General features: G+C 41.8%; 1 protein-coding gene across 3 annotated transcripts in view; it reads left to right on the top strand.

Annotated features, from left to right (window-relative positions):
* ythdc2 (YTH domain containing 2) overlaps window positions 1–20,083 on the top strand; it is a 183,070-nt gene that overhangs the window by 31,273 nt on the left and 131,714 nt on the right. For all 3 annotated transcript variants that reach the window (XM_048527079.2, XM_048527075.2, XM_059644689.1), the window contains exons 8-10: window positions 5,546–5,702; window positions 12,679–12,786; window positions 13,002–13,156. In XM_048527079.2, coding sequence (XP_048383036.1) covers window positions 5,546–5,702; window positions 12,679–12,786; window positions 13,002–13,156 — 420 coding nt within the window. The remainder of the gene's footprint in view (window positions 1–5,545; window positions 5,703–12,678; window positions 12,787–13,001; window positions 13,157–20,083) is intronic.

The raw sequence follows: 20,083 nt of genomic DNA, 5'->3' as shown, positions 1-20,083 counted from the left end.
CCTTATTGGTCTTCCCTGTTATTAGCACATCATCTGTTGAAATGGTGACCTGGGGTAGGCTTTGTAAAATGTTCTCCAATGCTTGCTGAAAAATTAGCCCAGGCTGACAATGCCCCAAACGGCAGTATATGGATACAAATCCTTTTGGGTATTAGTTGTAGTATACATCTCCACAATTGCAAGAAGACATTGCTTGTGCCTAGCTTTGTGAAGGACAGTCCCCCAGTCAGCTTTGTGTGTAAATCCCTTGAGAGATTCAGTATTTATCCAGCTATGAAAATGTTGGTTTATCACTTAAAATCCCCACGAAAGCCAACTGACTGTCACACTTCACAATCTGTACAACTGTTGCTGCCCGTTCCACAGACTGAATTAATTTGATGAGCCCTTCATTTTCTAGCTTTCTGATTTCTGCTTCAACTTTGGTCTGTAAGGCAAATGACACAGAGTAGCCCTGGCAGAATTATGGCATTTCTTCCTGGTTGACATGCAAGGTGGTCTTGGCTGCTTTGATAGTTCCTCGATCTTCCTGAAAAACCTCTGGATATTTAATTAGGATTTCATTCATGCAGCCATTTTCTAACCAAAAAATGTTGAAATAATCTAGGCAAATCTTTATGACCTAATATCGTCCCATCAAGCTTGGACCCAAGCCTTTTATATAATCAGCATTAACTGAACCAGTCGCTTCTCATTAGAGGTCGGAACCAAAGTTGTATGTTTTAATCTGTGAAGGCTACCCAGCGTAGGCTCTTAGTCTACCCAAGGCCTTGCACCAGCTTAATGTTGGAGTCCAGGACACATTTAGTTTAAAAACTGGTTCAGTGATAACTGAAATGGCTATGCCAGTATTGACCTCCATTAGAACCGGGTGTCTGTTTAACTAGATGTTTATTTCATTGGTTCTGATTAGGATTTAACTGTTCCAAACCAGATGTAGGTGTACTTTCCATGGTGTATACTCTCTGGATACCAGCCTATTGGCCCTGTTACTCAATTTATGTCTCGTGCAATTCTTTATCCGTCTCAAGTCCACATACCAACAGCAACTGAAATGATTTGCTGACTTGGATCCTGAAGAAAATTTTGCACTGTTCGGCTGAGGCTTGGCTTTATTTTGAGGTTTTGCTGTAGGCTGACCTAGAATCCCTTCGTTCACAGTATGTCCCGAATGAGGCTATGCAATTGCCTTCTCTCAAGTGGTGTTCCCCAAGCCTGATGAGGATGTCCGCTTCTGTCGGAATACCCTGTAACTCATGTTCCACTTGCTGCATTCTCCAATGATAAAGCCAGTTTTAACCCCTGTTTGAACTCCTGTTAGGCACTTTTACATGGCTACGTCATTAATCCTGTTTTCCAGCTGGTTTCTCAGCATCTCATTAAGGGTTAAACCAAAATTACATGCCTTTGCCAGTTATCTTAACTTAGTCAAAAATGCCGATTATGGATTGCCCTGGTTCTCAAATTGCTGAGAAAAACCAATAGTGACTCAAGAACTAGAGGCAGCTTGGGGTTGTAATATTCCTTAACTAAATTTGTTAACTCTTAAAAGGTTTTAGTATCTGGTGCCCCAGGAAAAGGTAGGCTATGAATTACGGAAAAAGCTGTGGGTTCACAAGCTGGCAGGAGAATTATTCATTGCTTTTCATCTGCCCCAATGTCATTTGCCTGGAAAAAATAAGGCATTTTTTTTTAAGTCATTCACGGGATGTGGGTGCCACTGGCTAGGTTATTATTTTATGCCCATCCCTAGTTTCCCGGGGGGCAGTTCAGAGTTAACTACATTGCTGAGAGTCCCAAGTCACATGTGGGTCAGACTATATAAGGGTGGCAGTTTCTTATCCGAAAGGGATTTGGTGAACTAGATGAGTTTTTCCTGACAATTGACAGTGGGTTCGTGGTCATCAATTGCCTCTTAATTCCAGATATTGATTGAATTCAAATTCCACCATCTGCCATGGCAGAATTCGAACTCCGGGATTCCCAGAAAATTGCCTGGATCTCTGGATTAATCCAGCGATAATGCTGCTAGCCCATCACCTCCCATTCTTCCCACATACTGGGCATACATTTTGGCAGGATTGAATGAGTCAAGCTTCCCAAATCTGGCATGATGCCAGATAACAAAGTGTGGAGCTGGATGAACACAGTAGGCCAAGCAGCATCTTAGGAGCACAAAAACTGACGTTTTGGGCTTAGACCCTTCATCAGAAAAGAAATGCTTGTCCCAACTCAAAGACTGTTGCGAACAAATTCTTCCAGGAATGTGCTTTGCTGTCATCGCCACAGAGGTCAGTATCCCATCCAGATTAACAGCCACAATCAGGGAGCTCATTACGGGGTCCACGTGGCTGACCACCTTACAATTACAACAGAGAGAAGATGCTAAGGAACTAAAAATAACCGTAATTTTTAGTACAATAAGGTTGTAATTTTTTTTAACTAAACTAGATTTTATGCAGGAATTTGACAACTGCCAAAGACTTGGTTTGAAAACGTAGTTACTTCTATGACAGTACAGCTGTCGCTGCTGTGAATGGCCCTACATTGAATAAACAACATCATTATATAACTCCCACTGGATGGCCACAGCAGGTTTGCGTAGTTGTAATTCATGTTCTATATTGTTAGTGTTGCAGGTGATTTAAATAGTAGCTAATTTGATCTCAGGAATGAACCTTAGCTACCTGGACATGTTTGGATTTTAGATTTGAGCCATTCAAGTTGTAGTCACAGCATTAATTTTATTTTTTAAACTTGTCCTTAATTCTCCTGTTGTCTCTGCATTGTTTCTTTATGGAAACTTATTCAATTGGTTGTTTTCTGCTACAGACAGCATCACCAGTTGTTTTTAAGCAAGAGTATTCCAAATTTGAATTGTGATCCTTATCCATGATGATCTAGTATTGAATTGAGATGATTACTAAAATACCTTTCTCATGTACTAAGTACACCTCAAAGTAGAGAGTCATAGAATCATACAGCACGGCAACAGACCCTTCGGCCCTCCATGCTGATTACCTTTGCCAAACTAAAATCAGGAACAGCAACTCATATTCCGCCTGGGAACCTTGCAGCCATATGGTATCAATGTGGACTTCACCAGTTTTAAAATCTCCCCTTCCCCCACTGCATCCCTAAACCAGCCCAGTTCGTCCCCTCCCCCCACTGCACCACACAACCAGCCCAGCTCTTCCCCCCCCCCCCCCCCCCCCCACCCACTGCATCCCAAAACCAGTCCACCCTGTCTCTGCCTCCCTAGCCGGTTCTTCCTCTCACCCATCCCTTCCTCCCACCCCAAGCCGCACCCCCATCTACCTACTAACCTCATCCCACCTCCTTGACCTGTCCGTCTTCCCTGGACTGACCTATCCCCTCCCTACCTCCCCACCTATACTCTCTCCACTTATCTTCTTCACTCTCTATTTTCGGTCCGCCTCCCCCTCTCTCCCTATTTATTCCAGTTCCCTCTCCCCATCCCCCTCTCTGATGAAGGGTCTAGGCCCGAAACGTCAGCTTTTGTGCTCCTGAGATGCTGCTTGGCCTGCTGTGTTCATCCAGCCTCACATTTTCTTATCTTGGAATTCTCCAGCATCTGCAGTTCCCATTATCTCTAAAATTATTCCCACTTGCCTGCATTTGGCCATATCCCACTAAACCTTGCCTATTCATGTACCAATCCAAATATCTTTGAATTGTTGTAGCTATATTTGCATTCACCACTTCCTCTGGCAATTCGTTCCACAAACAAACCACCCTCAGTGGCAAAAGTTGCTCCTCAGGTTTTAAATCTTACTCCTCTCACTGTAGAAATATCACTCTTCTTCTCCCCCACCGCTGTGCGCCCCAGTTTTGAACTCGCCCCACCCTGGGGAAAAACAACCTTGGCTAGTCACCTAATCTGTGCCACTCATGATTTTATAAGCCTCTTTTTAAAGTTTTTCCTTAACATCCTGTGCTCCAGTGAAAAAGCCCCAGTCTCTCCAGCTTATTGTTATAACTGAAATATATTACTCTTGTCTATTGGCATGTCTCTTTCATTAATTACTTACTGCTAAAGATGTTATGGGAGAAGAAAGAACAGTTGGGGGGGGGGTGGGTGCGAAAAATGGATAACCATACATGACAACATGGTAAATACTGCCCAACAAATACACAAAATCTGTCAGCCTAGGAAAGATGGGAAATACCTGTATCAGATAATTCTGAATTTGTTTTTTGTGAAGATGATTTGTGGCATAAAGGCAAGGGAAATGGAGCAGACTATTTGAGCTGCTCATTTGCACAAAATGTTATCACTTGTAGTGGATAACATCCTACAACAAGCGGCAGTTGGATTTAGGGCTTGTTGAGCTTTAAGATTAAAATCTGATTCCTTTAAATGGGAATCTAGAAAACATCAATTTCAACGTTTGGCATTTTGAAGATTCATGTAGTGTTATATTTTAAGTCAGAAATAATTCCTCTTGGACAGATTAGATGTGGAAAAACCCTTTGTGTATGAATTTCAATGTAAATTTATTGGGTGAAGTCCAAGTAAGTGGATAAATACTCAGGTTAAAACAAAAGATTGATAAATGTGTTCATTTTCACTTGCCACTTTTTAGTCTTGTGCTCCTTTGAACCTTTCAGCGTAGTTTCTTTAAAGATCATCACTGTGTTCTTAGGATCTTCTATTTCCAAATCAATGCGGTGATGGATATGCTAAATAAAGCCAACTCATCCAGGAAAGCAGCTGTGTATTCCAGGCAGTCGGTAACCTTATCTGAGGTCCAGAACTGAAAATAGCTACATAGTGTTGCTATCCATCTGAAGAAAGTAAACTCACATTTTAACCAAGAGCTGGGTGATAGCCAGAAAGTTCCTTTTCAGGAAAGTCAAAATAATTTAAATGCTGCATTTCCAGCAGATTATTTCTTCAATTTACCTGTATTCGTGATTAAAGGCCAAATAAAACCAGCTGTAAAAAAAATTTCCAAGGTGGTATCGCTTCTAAACTTTTCCACTTTAAGGTACAACCTATAGCAAAGTGAAAATTGTCAGTTTTCAACTGATGTAATTATTTAATTGACATTCTTCAAGTCCAGTGAAAATCTTTTATTTTTCATGTGAAACACTGGCACAAGTTGAAGATCTGATAGATGGCAAGCTTAGAAAATGATTGCTTTTGAAAAGAAAATGAAAACCATAGTTTGATTATTCAAAACCTTTAGCAACTTAGAAAAGAGGCTGCTTAGCTTCAGATTATGGCTTATGAAGGACAACTTGAAGTTCTTAGTAAACGCTGCTAACATTAGAGCACAAATGTACTTAACCTATTTGAATTCATCCTGCAGAGCATAGGCCGTTCACTATATGAAGTGAATTAATTGCTTTAGTAAATGTTTTTGGGACAACAATTAGGGTATATGCTATACAACAATTAACCAATTTTTGTAAACAGTAAAGGTTAGACACCTTTGAAATGGTTGTTATCTGGTCTTCATTCCACAAACTGTACAATTAATGTTAACAATTGAATCCTTTCTTTTTCTTTATGTAACAGGATGAAGTGCATGAACGGGATAGGTTTAGTGATTTCTTACTAACTAAACTGAGGGATCTGATGCAAAAACATCCGTCTCTAAGACTTGTACTTTCTAGTGCTGCTTTGGATGTTAATCTCTTTGTCAGATACTTCGTCGGCTGTCCTGTAATTTACAGTAAGTAAAAATCGGTGAATAACATTTTGTATAACCTAATATCTTGAAATAAAGTTATGCTATTGATTTTGCCCCAGCCTCAGAACAATTTGGATGGCAGAGATGACTTGTTCAAGAGCGGTAGGTTGCACTTGAGCTGGAGGGGGACCAATATTGTGGCGGTCAGATTTGCTCGTGCTTAAGGCAGCGTTCAAACTAGATTGGTAGAGTTTGGGATCATCAATTACAAAGAGGCAAGTTTGAGGCTGGAAGGACATCCAGTAATGAGAAATAGCAAGTTGAAGAGACAGGTCATGCTGGAACAGGCCAGGGAGCTAGGAAAGCCTTTTGGATTAAAATGAATCTCTATCAATGCAAGAGGGCTGACAGGTAAGACCGATGAACTCGGTGTGGATAGGTACATGATGCTGGGATATTATAGCCATTTCAGAAATGTTGCTAAGGGAGGGACAGGACTGGCAGCTTAACATGCCAGGGTACAGACGCTTTATCTGGGACAGAGGTGGAGGAAAGAGGGGACGGGGAGTTGCATTTTTGATTAAAGGAAGTATCACAGTCAGAGATGAAATAACTGAGGGATCATCCAGTGAGGCTTTGAGTGGAGCTAAGAAGAAAGAAGGGGATGGTGGTGTTATTGGCATTATTGGGCAGCTAGGATTAAGGAATGCTTGAAGGTATATAGGGGACACAGGAGTTTACTGAAGAAGGAAATCAAGAGGGCAGAAAGGGGGCATGAGATAGCTTTGGCTGAGAAGGTTAGGGTGAACCCTAAGAGATTCTTTAAGTATTTTAATGGAGAAAGAATACCTAGAGAGACAATAGGACACTTCAAGGACCACAGTGATCATGTATGTGTGGAACCCCAGGAGATGGCCGAGGTCCTCTGTGTTTACTGTGTAGAAAGACATGAAGACTTAGGAATTTAGGGAAGTTCATAGCGATATCCTGGGGACAGTCCATTTTACAGGTGAATAAATCTCCTGATCCTGATCAGATACGTCTAAGAGGCTGGAGAAGAAATTGCCGTGCCCCAGCTGATACATTTGCAGCAATGTTAGCCACGGGTGAGGTCTCAGAAGACTGCAGGATAGTAAATGTTGTGCCCTTATTTAAGAAGGGCTGCAAAGAAAAAGCTGGGAATTACAGACCAGTACATGTTACATCTGCGTTGGGAAAGTTACTTTAAGATTCTGAGGGATAAACTTAACATGCATTTAGAAAGACAGGCTTTGATTAAGAGCAGTCAGCATGGCTTCATGTGTGGACCATCATGTTTTCCAAATCTGTTAGAGTTCTTTGAAGTATGCTGGAATGTGGTCGAGGGCAGGGCAGTAGTCTATATGGATTTCAGTAAGGCCTTTGATAAGGTTCCACATGTTAGGCTGCTCTGGCAGGTTAGATTGCATGGAATCCAGAGAGAGTTGGAAAATTGGGTATACAGTTGGCTTGATGGTAGGAAGCGAGAGTAATAGCGGAAGGATGTTTGTTGAACTGGAAGCCTGTGACTAGTGATGTGCCATGGGGATCAGTGCTGCGCCTGTTGCTGTTTGTTATATATATCAATGATTTGGATGCGAATGTACAAGGCATGATTTGTAAGTTTGTGGATGACATTAAAATAGGCAATATTGTGGACAGTGAGGGAGGTTATTAGAAATTGCAGCAGGATCTTGATCAACTGAGAAGTGGCAAATAGACAAGTATGTGAGGTGATGCATTTTGGAAAGTCAAATCAAGGTAGGAGTTTCTTGGTGAATGGTAGGGTCTTAAGGTGTGTGGTTGAACAGAGGGACCTTGGAGTTCAGGTGCATGTTCTCTGAAAATGCATTCACAGGTAGATAGGGCAGTGAAGAAGGCTTTTGGCAAACCAGCCTTCAATCAGCACATTGAATACAGAATTTTGAGAAGTTATGCTGTAACCGTACAGGATGTTGGTGAGGCCACACTTGGAGTATTGTGTTCAGTTTTGGTCTCCCTGCTATAGGAAGGACGTTACTAAACTGGAAAGAGTGCAAAAGAAATTTACAAGAATGTTGCTCGGACTCGAGGAATTGGGTTTTATGGAGAAGTTGGACAAACTAGGACTTTTTTTCTGTAGAGCATAGGGAACTGAGGGATGATCTTATAGAAGTGTATAAGGTAATGAGAGACTTGGAAAGGCTGAATGCACTCATTCTTTTTCCCAGGGTTGGGAGTCGAGGACTGTAGGCCATCAGTTTAAGGTAAGATGGGAAAGAATACATGGGAACCTGAGGGGCAACTTTTTTTACACAGACAGTAGTACGCATATGGAGTGAGCTGCCAGTGGAAGTGGCTGAGGCAAGTACGCTAACAACATTTAGAAGGCATTTGAACAAATACATGGATAGGAAAAGTTTAGAAGGATATGGGCCAAGTGCAGGGAAATGGGATTCGCGTGGATGCACTTTTAGGTCGGCACGGACCAGTCTGGGCTGACAGCCCTAACTCTTTGCTGTCGGACAGTAGGACTCTGACTATATGGCTGTCAGTTTTCCTTTTCATGCATGAAATGGCTATTAAACAATATTTGGTAAACAAATAAACAAATTACTGCAGATACTGGAAATGTGAGGCAAAAACAAATTTCTGGAGAAATTCAGTAAGTCTGACAGTATCTGTGGAGAAAAAGCAGAGTTGATGTTTTAGATCCAGCGACCCTTCAAACAATATGTGGTATTGTCTAGCCTTCAACCTAATAGCCTAATAAGCCTCATGGCTTTGTACATTGCTTACTCCCATCAGTTTATCAGGATTAAGAACCAACCTCAAATCAGTGAGAATTGCAAGAGCTTATCAGGACAAACACCAAACTTAGCTAAAAATGAGATGTCAACTTGGTAAAGCTACAGCATAGAACATAGAACAATATAGCATAGAACAGGCCCTTCGGCCCTCGATGTTGCGCCAACCTGCGAACTAATCTAAGCCCATCCCCCTACACTATCCCATGCTTGCGTGTTAAATTTTGGAGGTTATATGCTAGGGACGATCAAGGCACTTCAACAACCAATGGATCAGATTAAAGATCTGCAATCTCAGACATCTAGTTATGACAGTTGGAAAGTAACAAAATATACTTCAGTTGAGGGAGGGAACCTCCATGTCCATCACCAAAGAGTGATGGGTTGCACTGCTGCAGCCTGAGCATGTGAATTCCTGAAGAACACAGTTGCAAGGTGGTGTACTTGCAAAGTGGTGGAGGCTAGAAAACCAACACAAGGAAGTGAACAACACTGTGGAGCTGGAGGAACACAACAGGCCAGACAGTTTCAGAGGAGCAGGAAAGTTGACGCTTCAGGTCAGGACCCTTCACCAGATTTTTTTGAAGAAGGGTCCTGACCCAAAACGTCATGTTTCCTGGTCCCCTGAGCTGCCAGGCCTGCTGTGTTTTCTCTGACTCCAGCATCTGCAGTTCTTGCTGTCACAAAGAGGAGAACTATTCGAGCTCGTCCTTACCAGTCTACCTGTACAAGCGATCTTGGTTGGAGTGACCACTGCACAGTGTGTTGAGTTGAATTTCTGTCTTCACGTTGAGGAATACTCCTTCATGTTGTGTGCCATTCCAATTGTTACATGATTTTGATTAAGATATTTAGCACAAACTGTTTTATATTCCACCCAGCCTGTAATTTCATGGCCTGCCTATGTAACAGATGACTTAGCTCAATGAGCAAATGAAGATCATGGCCTGTATTTTGCCTGCTCTCTGAAAATTTACATAGGAGAGTCAGTAAAATAGTGACAGCAGCTATTTGAAGTCAGTCATCTGACTACAAGAGAAAAGGCAGGTGGCCAATTAATCTAATTGTGACCAACGCATACCATTATTAACTTTTTTTTGCACTTCCTGACATCAGAGTGACCCTATACTCTGTGGGGAGACCGTTGGGTATGTTGCGACAGCTGCTCTGGTGGTGAATAATGTAGAGGGATGCTGAGCCCTTTTGTGATACCTTGTGCACCCAGTCTAATCTGGCATAGTGGGCGGTTGAGCAATGGGTTTGATAAACATATAAAGCTAGGTGTTTCACATTGCTGCGATGCGAAAGTAATAGCAAAGGCATTTGTCACTATCAGTATGCTTTCATTAAACAATAAAGTTGTTATATCTTCATATGTAATGTGTATATGAGTTTGTGTCGATTTGAAGGTAAGTATGTAGACTATGTCTCAAAGACTGGAAAATCTTATGAAACAGCATATTCCTTCAGCTGTTTGCAAAAGGCAAGATATTGATTGTACCCAATTAGCCCATGCTGGGAAATCTCTAGAGTGTTCACTTACGGAATTATATCTAATGTTTGATAAGGTTTGCTAAAACCTTCTGAATGTACCAAGAACTACTCTGAAAACCAATTTAGAATGTCGGTCTGTCTCATATTTTGCAGCAATTGTGTGAATTAAAAGCTGCATTTTTAATGAACAAGGTTCTGTTCTTTGCAGACTGAAAGAACATGTGTGCACATTACGCCTGTTTCAACTGAACAATGTAGTGGCAGCCATTCCTCAGGGCAGTTCTGTACCAATTACAGTCAACTTGCTCTAGTTTCAAAATTTATATAGCTTGGCAGTTAACTCTTTGTCATTTGACTGCACTATCCGTGGCAAAGCCACTACCAAAGAAAGTCTACTTGTCAACTAATTGCCAGTCTTCTCTCATGCAGCATAAATACAGCTTTCCCTTTCTTTGGTATTTCGTCTAAATTGTCTTGGAAAGTTTAAAGTTTTGGCAAAGATCTGTAGCTCAGATTGTGGCTGATGTTGTTGACTTGTTTGTGGAGTGGCTTGTTTTTGTTCAGATGTTTTGTCACCATGCTAGGTGACATCATCAGTGGAGCCTCCGAAGCGATGTCATTCTACATTGCTTGGAATTTATATGGTTGGGTTCATTATGGTGAGTACTGTCACTTCTGGTTTTGATCTGCATGGGTTTGTATATGGGGTCCAATTGTATATGTTGATTGTAGTATGGGTGGAGAGCCATGCCTCTAGGAATTCCCATGTGTGTCTATGTTTGGTTTGGATTACTATGGTTACTTTGTCCCAATTAAATTGATGGCCTTCATTGTCTGAATATACTGATATTAAGGAGTGTTTGTCACTTGGACACTGTTTAAATTGGCCAGAACATACTGGAACACTCCAGACCTATGCCGAGAAGAGGAAGAGCATTTATACAAGATTCTCGCTTAAAACCGATATCCCTGCAACTTCATCCACCGATGCCTACGGTACAGTCAATAACTAGAGGACACAGTATGACTTAACACACTGACCACACTGCCCTACATCAAGAACACATTGGAACTGACAATAAGACTCTGAAGACCACTAGGAATCATGTTGGCCCCCAAGCCCACAACCACCCTATGACAAACAAACGCTTACAAGGATTAAAGATCGCATTCCCACAACTACCAGAACAAATGTGGTTTACAAAATACCATGCAACGACTGCCACAATCATTACATTGGAAAAACAAGAAGGAAACTAGCCGTCAGAATACGTGAACATCAGCTGTCAGCAAAATGGCATGACGAACTCACCTTAATATAGAATTGGACCAAATATACAAATCCATACAGATCAAAACCGGAAATGACAGTACTCACCATAACGGACTGGACTGTGTACATTCTAAGTGGAATAGAATAACATTGCTTCATCAGAGGCTCCACTGATGATGTCACCTAGCATGGTGACAAAAGGTCTGAACAAAAACAAGCCAACTCAGTGAGCTAGTCAACAACCTTGCCCTGGAAAATGCAAGACCAAAATGCTTTGACAAAATGACTTTTCAGCCATAGTTATTGAAGTTGCTTGAATCTCTGGAGAATGTTATTTGATCTGGTGCTATAGGCTATGAGAGTATTATGTGTTTTATGATTATTTACATTTATGTTTGACAACTTGATTTTTGAATTATTGGATTTTTTCAATGTGTGACAGGCGTATGACAATGTGTAATTATTTACTTGTAAGAATCTATACAGCCATGGCAATATTTTCATCTTTAAAAAGGCTTGAGGGATAGGACTAATGGGTTTTTGTGTACATGAGGAGACTTCACAAGTGAGCAAGGTACTTTAAGCATTCTGGTGGAAGTTTATGGACTTGCTTTTTTTAAGATCATGGAAAACATACCTTCTGATTTTAAAAAAAAAAGCTCAAAGTAAGTTTATTTTCAGTTTGAGGCTGTTCTGCAGAAGTCTTGCATAAATATTGATGTGTACAGCCAGTTTCCTGGTAAAAGGAGAAGATGATAAAAATTGATGTGTTCAAAAAAGCTTAGTAATAAGCCCAGACCAGGATAAAACCTTGAAGAGGTCATTTGAAGCTGAGGAAGTTTAAGCTCAGGAATGTGAAAGCCCCAGGAAGATGCTAATAGATTTTTCAGAATGGAAGTTGAAGGCGCAGTTAACATAAGCCCACAGTAGTGTTAGAGAAGGCAGTTTTCCATTGGAGCGAGTGCTGTAGAAGGGGTGCTTTTGGCATATGTAAAGGCATACTCTTTTGGAATAATCCAGTTGTAATTTCACCATGTTTCAAAATCTTTAAAGGCGTGCAATATGTGTAAATTGTTTGGTCTGTTCCAATTTTTCATTTCACTTACTTTATTAACTTCTGTTTTATTGGTAAAATCAAATCTTCAACATTGCTTGTGTTTGAGTGAAGGATCACTTTGCCATAACCAAAAACAAAATTAGATGTGATCTATCAAGCCAGATTTCAGTCTGCGATGTGACTTTTCCATTAACAACATCAGCTGGATCTTAAAAAAATTTGTTGAGAGAATAATGAATGACCTGAAAGGGACTTGGAAATGTGTACTAGAACTGACAGTTTTGTTAAAGCTTTTGGTTGTGATGTACAATTTACACTTGTAGATTGGATCAAGAGTAAAATGAGAAAATTCAGATAGAGATTTTTAACAATTGATGCCTTTCTATCAAGTTCAAGGGAGACCGTTTGAAGTAAAAGAACTCTTTTTAGAGGACATCTTGCGTACAACTGGATATACAAACAAAGAAATGTTGAAGTATAAAAAAGAGAAACAACGAGGTAAGCTCAAATACATCTAACAATACTATTGCTACCTGACTCCTCGATTTCCAAAAGATAAAACCAATAGGGCTCAGCAACAGCCCTTTTCTTTTGGTAAGATTTTAACATAACAATGTAATATAATGTATTTCAGGAATAATGGTATGTAACATTAAACCATACTTAGAAAACAGAATCCATGAGCTAAGAATAATTTGTGCTCTACTTCTCAGAGGAAAAGCAGCAAACAAACTTAAGTGAATGGTATAAAGCCAAGGAGACCAGCAGTGCCAGCAGATCTGAATATCAAAGACAAAGATTTATCCCAAGCCTGACAGCAGAAAACGATTTGCTCGATGATGGCGGAGACAGTGTTTTCAGTCAGTTGGTAATTTGACAATTCTTTGCTTGACTATTTTGGGATTATTCCTATTTTCCTGCTGTTCTGCCCATGTTGACCATTTTACTTTGTTAGTTCCAAGAGCATGTGGTTCAGTCTACATAGTGTATTTCCAGATTCATAGTTGTCTAAAAATGGATGCTTGTGCAGATGGGTGTAACAAATTCATTTCCTCCATAATGTAACCATCTTGTATCGTGAATAGGGATTAAGATTTGCTCAGACTTCTGGTTGAGTGACCATTACTATTTCATTTTATCAGTATTACCTTTTGGTCAAATAAAACCCACAAAAAGGATGAAGCTAGCCATCAAACTCCTGCTGTGTTGAAAGGTGTAACTAAGTGCACAATTTGACTTGGCACGAATTGCCTGTAAGAAGCAAGAGAAAAATCTGTTGCCAATTCAACAGAAATAATCAAGGGGTCTGACCCATATCCTGTAGTTTCACCCTTACCTTTGCTCTTCCCTCCTGCAATGGTAGAGTTCCACTTGTCCTTACTTACCATCCTACCAGCATCTAAAAGATCATTAGATACCATTTCCACCATCTCCAGTGAGATGCCACCATCAGACGCACATTCCCCTCCCCTCCCTTGTCCACCTTCCACAAGGACTGTTCCCTCTGGTCCACTCTTCTTTATCCCCAACAGTACCCACAGCCCCAAGACACCTTCCCCTGTAATCGACGAAGGCGCAACACCTACCTATTTACCTCCTCCATCCCCAATATCAAGGGCCCAATCGTACCTTCCAGGTGAAACAGCACTTCATCTGCACTTCCCAGAATCCAGTCTACTGGATTTGCTGCTCACCAACGTGGTCTCCTCTACATTGGAGAAACAAAGCATGGACTGGGTGATGGCTTTGCAGAACATTTACATTGTGCTCGCAAAAAAGACCCTGAGCTACCTGTTGCCTGCCTCTTTAATGCACCACCCTGTTCCTTGGCCAACATCTCTGTCTCTGGCTTGCCACAGTGTTCCAGCAAAGCTCAACACAGGCTCAAAGAACAACACCTCATTTTCCGCTTGGGGACCTCAGTCCTCCGGACTCGATATCGAGTTCAATAATTTTAGGGCCTAAACTCTCCCATGTCCTAGTCCCCTACTCCGCATACTCTGTCCTTGTTATCAAACAGCCTGCCATTACACAATACCTATTGTTAGTCAAACAGTGCCCATTAATAGCTATTCACCCTCCTTGCCAGATTGTTATCACCACCTTTGTCTATCCAATTGCTCTTCTCTCTCTTTGGATTCTATCCTGTGGTTTACTGTCTACCCAATCCCACTCCCTAATTTCTGCATATAAATTGAAGTTTTCCCAGCTACCACCAGTTCTGAGGAAGGGTCACTGGACCCAAAAACGTTAACTCTGATTTTTTTTTTCTTCACAGATCCTGAGCTTTTCCGACAACTTCTGTTTTTATTTCTGATTTACAGCATCTGCAGTTCTTTCAGTTTTTAAATATTCAGGGGAATTCCTTGTCGACTGTATAAGCAATCCAACAAAGCCTCGTTGTCAAAACTTTGTCCCTGAATGTACAAAGATCTGCAGGAAAAGAAAATTAGTACTGCTGACTGCACTGCTGGTTTGTTGTTGGCCGTTTTCCTGAGATTAGCTGTGAATTGGCAGGATTACCTGAACCGGAGCAAGTGATAGTTAAGGCTAAAGCATGTTGTCAGAAAGCTCCTAGAATTTCCAGCTAATTTGCTTGCCATGCACGACCTACCTGGCGCTGGCCATTTGGCGGGAGCACAGTGTGGCCAGCATTCTTGGCAGGATTTGAGGTCCTCCTCACCTGTTTGACCACAGATGTGGTTACGGCCTGACCATGGAAGGGATGGACTCAAAGAACTTAGAAAATTACAGCACAGAAACAAGCCCACACCAATCCAGATCCTCTATCTAAACCTGTTGCCTATTTTCCAAGGATCTCTATCCCTCTGCTCCCTGCCAATTCATGTACCTGCCTAGGTACATCTTAAATGATGCTACCGTGCCTGCCTCTACCACCCCGGCTGGCACTGCGTTCCAGGCATCCACCGCCCTCTGCGTAAAGAACTTTCCACACATATCTCCCTTAAACTCCAACCCCTCCTTGAAATCTTGACCCCTAGTAATTGAGTCCCCCACTCTCAAGGGGGGCGGGTGGAAAGCTTGTTGCTATCCACCCTGCCTATACCTCACATGATTTAGTAGACTTCAATTAGACCCCCCCCCCCCCCCGAAACCCCTCTCTTTCTAATATCCTAATCTATTCAACCACTTCATAGAGAGGTGGCCCAGTTGGTTGTCGCAGTGCTTTAATTTAATGGTTTAAAAAGACCATCAGATATAGGAGCAGAATTAGGTCATTCAGCCCATTGAGTCTGCACCACCATTAGATCGTCGGGTTTGAGAAATGTATCAGCTTTCTCCTGCCCTCTCCCCTTAACTCTTTAACCTGTTACAGCAACAAGGCTGAAAGAAAGCATGCTGTGCTGGAGCTAGAACCTGAGGCAAGTCTTTGAGGCCATTCTGGTAGGCCAGGACGGTGAAGTGGTTTTGGGGTTGGCCAAGAAACAGGGTCGTTGTGTGTAAATTACCACAAGCTACCTTTTAATTTGACTACTTACTAAGAAATCTCCCAGACGATCAAATACTGAAACAATTATTGAAACTTTCTTGCATGTAGCATCCAAAATTGGACATCAAATTAATAAACTAAGCCTCTCAACTTGGCTATTATCCAGTTGGATAATGGTGGAATTTCACTACGATTCCAGTCAGTTGTCTATCTCTGGACGTCTGTGGTTTGATCCTTGTGCAGTATTGTGCTATAACTTCTACTGAAGAATTATGGAGTTGAATTCTTAAAGAATTTTCCCTCTTTCAAGTTTGTGGTGTGACATTAATGATGATCCTTTCACTTCTTCCATCCAAAATATTGACTACTTCTCTGGAACCATCAAGTCTGCAGCTTGCCTTCTTATCAGAATGTTTCTGGTTACATGTGGCTTCAACACGTGGCCAAAACTTTTCCTGCAATTTAGCCCCTTTACCTGAGGATATTCCTTCTGCAGTCTCTCTTAGTTGCCCATTTGTCATGAGGCAGCACATTATCAAGCAGTTATTACCTCCTCTCTCCTAAGAAACAGCTTGTTTATTTTGCTTGACATAATTCGTGTTGCTTGTAATTCTTTTAAAATAGTTTACTCTTGTCCCTTTACAATTTACTCCAGAATGAGTTATTGTTGACTCCTTCAATTCATGAACAAATACTAAAGTTCTGAAGTTTACCGTATGCAGTAGATTGGTTTCCCAGACTGAGGTGGTAGGGAACTTTCCCCTTATTGCTGTTCAGATTGGAGCAGCAGAAATGACTTGCTAATTTTGGGCATTAATTGGCTAGTAAAGGGCTATTTGATTGGCTATTGGATATGTTGCTCAACATGCCCTGCACCATCCTATCACTGGTAAAATTGCAAAGGGGACAGAGTGTGTAAGTAGTTAGTAAGCATGAATTTTAGCGGATTGTATGTTGCCCTGTCTTCAAACCTGCAGGTGATGCAGCATCAATCCAGAGCAACCGAGAAGATATACTTTTTGAGTGTTAGGATGAGTTAACAGCCAAATGTGAATGAACATTTAATAACAATCATAATATGATTATGTTTAATTTCCTGTTTGAAAAGCAGTAATCGATACTAAGATTCTAGATTGATGTGATGCCGACTTCAGTATAATTTAGATAAGATTGATTTCAATGTGACTAGACAGACTGCTCAGATCTTCTGAGCATAGCAGCTGGGACATCATGGGTCGAGATTGTATGGGACATTGGTGAGGCCTATTCTGGAGTGTCCAGTTCTGGTCACCCTTTTTTAGGAAGGCTATTAATAAGCTGCAGACGGTTCATAAGAAAGTTGCCAGGAATATGGAGGGTTTGAGGTGTAAAGAGAGCCTGGATAGGCTGGGACATTTTTCGCTGGAGCAAGGACATTGAGAGGTGACCTTCTAGACGTTTATAAAGTCATGACAGGTATCAATAAGGTAAATGACAGGTGCTTTTCCGTCAGGCATTGGATTTCAAAACTAGGCATATTTTTAAGGTGAGGGGAGAAAGATTTAAAAGGGACCTGAAGGGAATTTTTTGACATAAAGGATGGTTTGTGTGTGGAATGAATTACCAGAGGAAGTGGTGGATGCAGGTACAGTTACAACATTTAAAATACATGTGGATAAGTACATGAATAAATGTTTGTAGGGATACGAGCTGTACGCAGGCAGTTGGGACTAGTCTAGTTTGGGATTATATTCGGCATGGACTGGTTGGACCGTAGAGGCTGTTCCTGTGCTGTGTAACTCTATAAATTGGATTGGGAAACATGGCAGAAGATTTATGGGATGTATTTGAAACAGAATTAAATCAGTGTCATAAGGGACAAGGTATTTAAGATTGTTGAGAAAAGGATAAAGGAAGAAGGTTAGTGTTTTTGATTAAGGAGAACAAAGCATAGCAAGAGAGGGAGGGTGACTGCTAAGTTCTATGGACCTGATAGGATCCATCCTAAGATATTAGAAAGACATCGTAAGACTACAGAAATCTGCAGTGCAGAGGGATTTGGGAGCCTATCTACATAAATCCCAAAAATCTAGTGTACAAATTCAGCAGGTAACAGGAAAGTAGGTGGAATATGAAAATAAAGAAGTCTTGCTAAAACAATTCAAGACATTAGTTAGACCACACTTAGAATGCTGTGAACTTTAATCCCTTTTATCTAAGGAAAGATGCACTGGTATTGGAGGCAATCCAGACAAAGTTCTGCAATTTGACCCCACCACCAAAGACACTTTTCCTTCTCCACCCTTACCTGCTTTCTGGAGGGACCACCCTCTCCGTGACTCCCTTTGTCCGCTTCACACTCCCCTTCAGCCCACTATACCAAAGACACTTTTCCCTGCAACCACAGGATGTGCTACACCTGCGCCGCACTCTCGCACTCTCGCACTCTCGCACTCTCGCACTCTCGCACTCTCGCACTCTCGCACTCTCGCACTCTCGCACCACCATCCCAGACCCCCAAGAAGACCTTCACATCAAACACATGTTCACCTGCACATCTGCTAATGTGGTAAACTGTATCCGGTGGCTTAGGGACCGCTTTGCTCAATACCTATGCTTGGTTCGCAGCAAACAACTGCACCTCCCAGTTGCGAACCATTTCAACTCCCCCCTCCCACTCCTTAGACGACTTGTCCATCCTGGGCCTCCTGCAGTGCCACAACAATGCCACCCAAACATTACAGGAACAGTACCTCATATTTCACTTGGGAACCCTGCAGCCCAATGGTATCAGTGTGGACTTCACAAGCTTCAAACCTCCCCCCAACCGCATCCCAAAACCAGCTAAGTATGCCCCCGCTTCCCTATCTATCATCCTCCCACCTTTTCCCCTCCTCTCACCCAGAGGCCCACCCTCATCGCCTACCTACTAGCCTCATCCCATCCCCTTGACCTGTCCATCGTCCCTGGACCGACCTATCCCCTCCCTAACTCCCCACCTACACTCACCTTTATTGGCTCCATCCCTGCCTGTTTGACCTGTCTTCTCTCTACCTATCCTCACCTATATTCATCTTCTATCTGCCTCCCCCCTCTCTCCCTATTTATTTCAGAATCCCCTTCTCCCTTCTCCCCCATTTTGGAGGAAGGGTCCAGGACTGAAACGTCAGCTTTCCTGCTCCTCTGCTGCTTGGCCTGCCGTGTTCATCCAGCTCGCACCTTGTTATCCCAGTCAATGTTCACTTAGTTTATCCTTGGCATGGAAGGATTTTCTCATGAACAGCAATAAAATATGTTAGTTCTGTACTTATCGGAGATTTGAAGATTGAGAAGTGACCTTATTGAAACATAAAAAATTCTTAGTACATTGAAAAGGATTGGTATGGAAAGGTTTTTTAAGTTTGTGAAACAGAGCACAGCCAGCAGTGTGTGAGATATGGCAGTTTGGCAAGCGTGGGAGTTTAAAAGTTAATCGCTTCCCTTGGAATTTGGTACTAATTGCTGTTAGTTCTTTGATAACATCAGCTGATTAGTAGGGTTTGCGTCTAGTCAGTTAACTAGGTCTGTGTTAGGGCTGAGGATAGTAAAAATAATCTCTTTTATTGGGTGGGGCTGCTGTAGTTTGAATAACTATTTGAATAGTTATTGTAGCTCAAACCAGCTGAGGTAAAGAGAGTATTGAATAAGAACCCTCTGCAACCAGCAGTGAGTGGAGGGCAGTTTGGCAAATGTGGGAGTTAGGTGAACTGGGAGAAAGAAGTCTCTTGATTTTCCTAGCTACTTTCACAGATCAGTAGCAGATAAAGGCCTAAAAGCTGGAAATTATTAAAAGATTAACTGAGAAGCACCGTGGATAAGTAAAACTCAGTATAAGAGAAAAAGACTAAAGTTAAGCTAAAGGCAGTATCTTTGAGTAATTAGAAATGTTAGCAAGTACGATTAAATTCAAGTTTAAGTCAGGGCAGGTGAAGTCAACTGAGTGGAATATGTGACCTGGAAGTGGAAAGTCATCGGCAATGTGACTGTGTGTGCAGGAAGTGCTCCCAACTCCAGAAACATGAGCTCTGCGTTTTGGCTGGACACACAGTAGCACGTTCACAAGGCTGAGAGCTATGTGAATAGTATGTTTAGAGAGGCTGTTACAATGTGTCAGGACTGGAGGAAAGAAGAGAATGGGTGACCACCAGACAGTAGAGGAGAACCAGGTAGTGCAGGAGGCTGCTGGGGTCCCACCCTCAAGTTGGTTTTCCAATTTGGAAGCAAATGAGGGAGCTAGTTCCTCAAGTGCATCACTGTACAGGAGGGGAGGAAGATGAAAGCAAGAATGGTAATGATAGGGGATTAATTAGGGGGTAGACCAGTGCT

This window comes from Stegostoma tigrinum, chromosome 3 (assembly GCF_030684315.1).
Source record: "Stegostoma tigrinum isolate sSteTig4 chromosome 3, sSteTig4.hap1, whole genome shotgun sequence".
Lineage (NCBI taxonomy): Eukaryota > Metazoa > Chordata > Chondrichthyes > Orectolobiformes > Stegostomatidae > Stegostoma > Stegostoma tigrinum.
The sequence above is the reverse complement of the archived record's forward strand: the minus strand, read 5'-3'. Positions and strand labels throughout refer to the sequence as shown.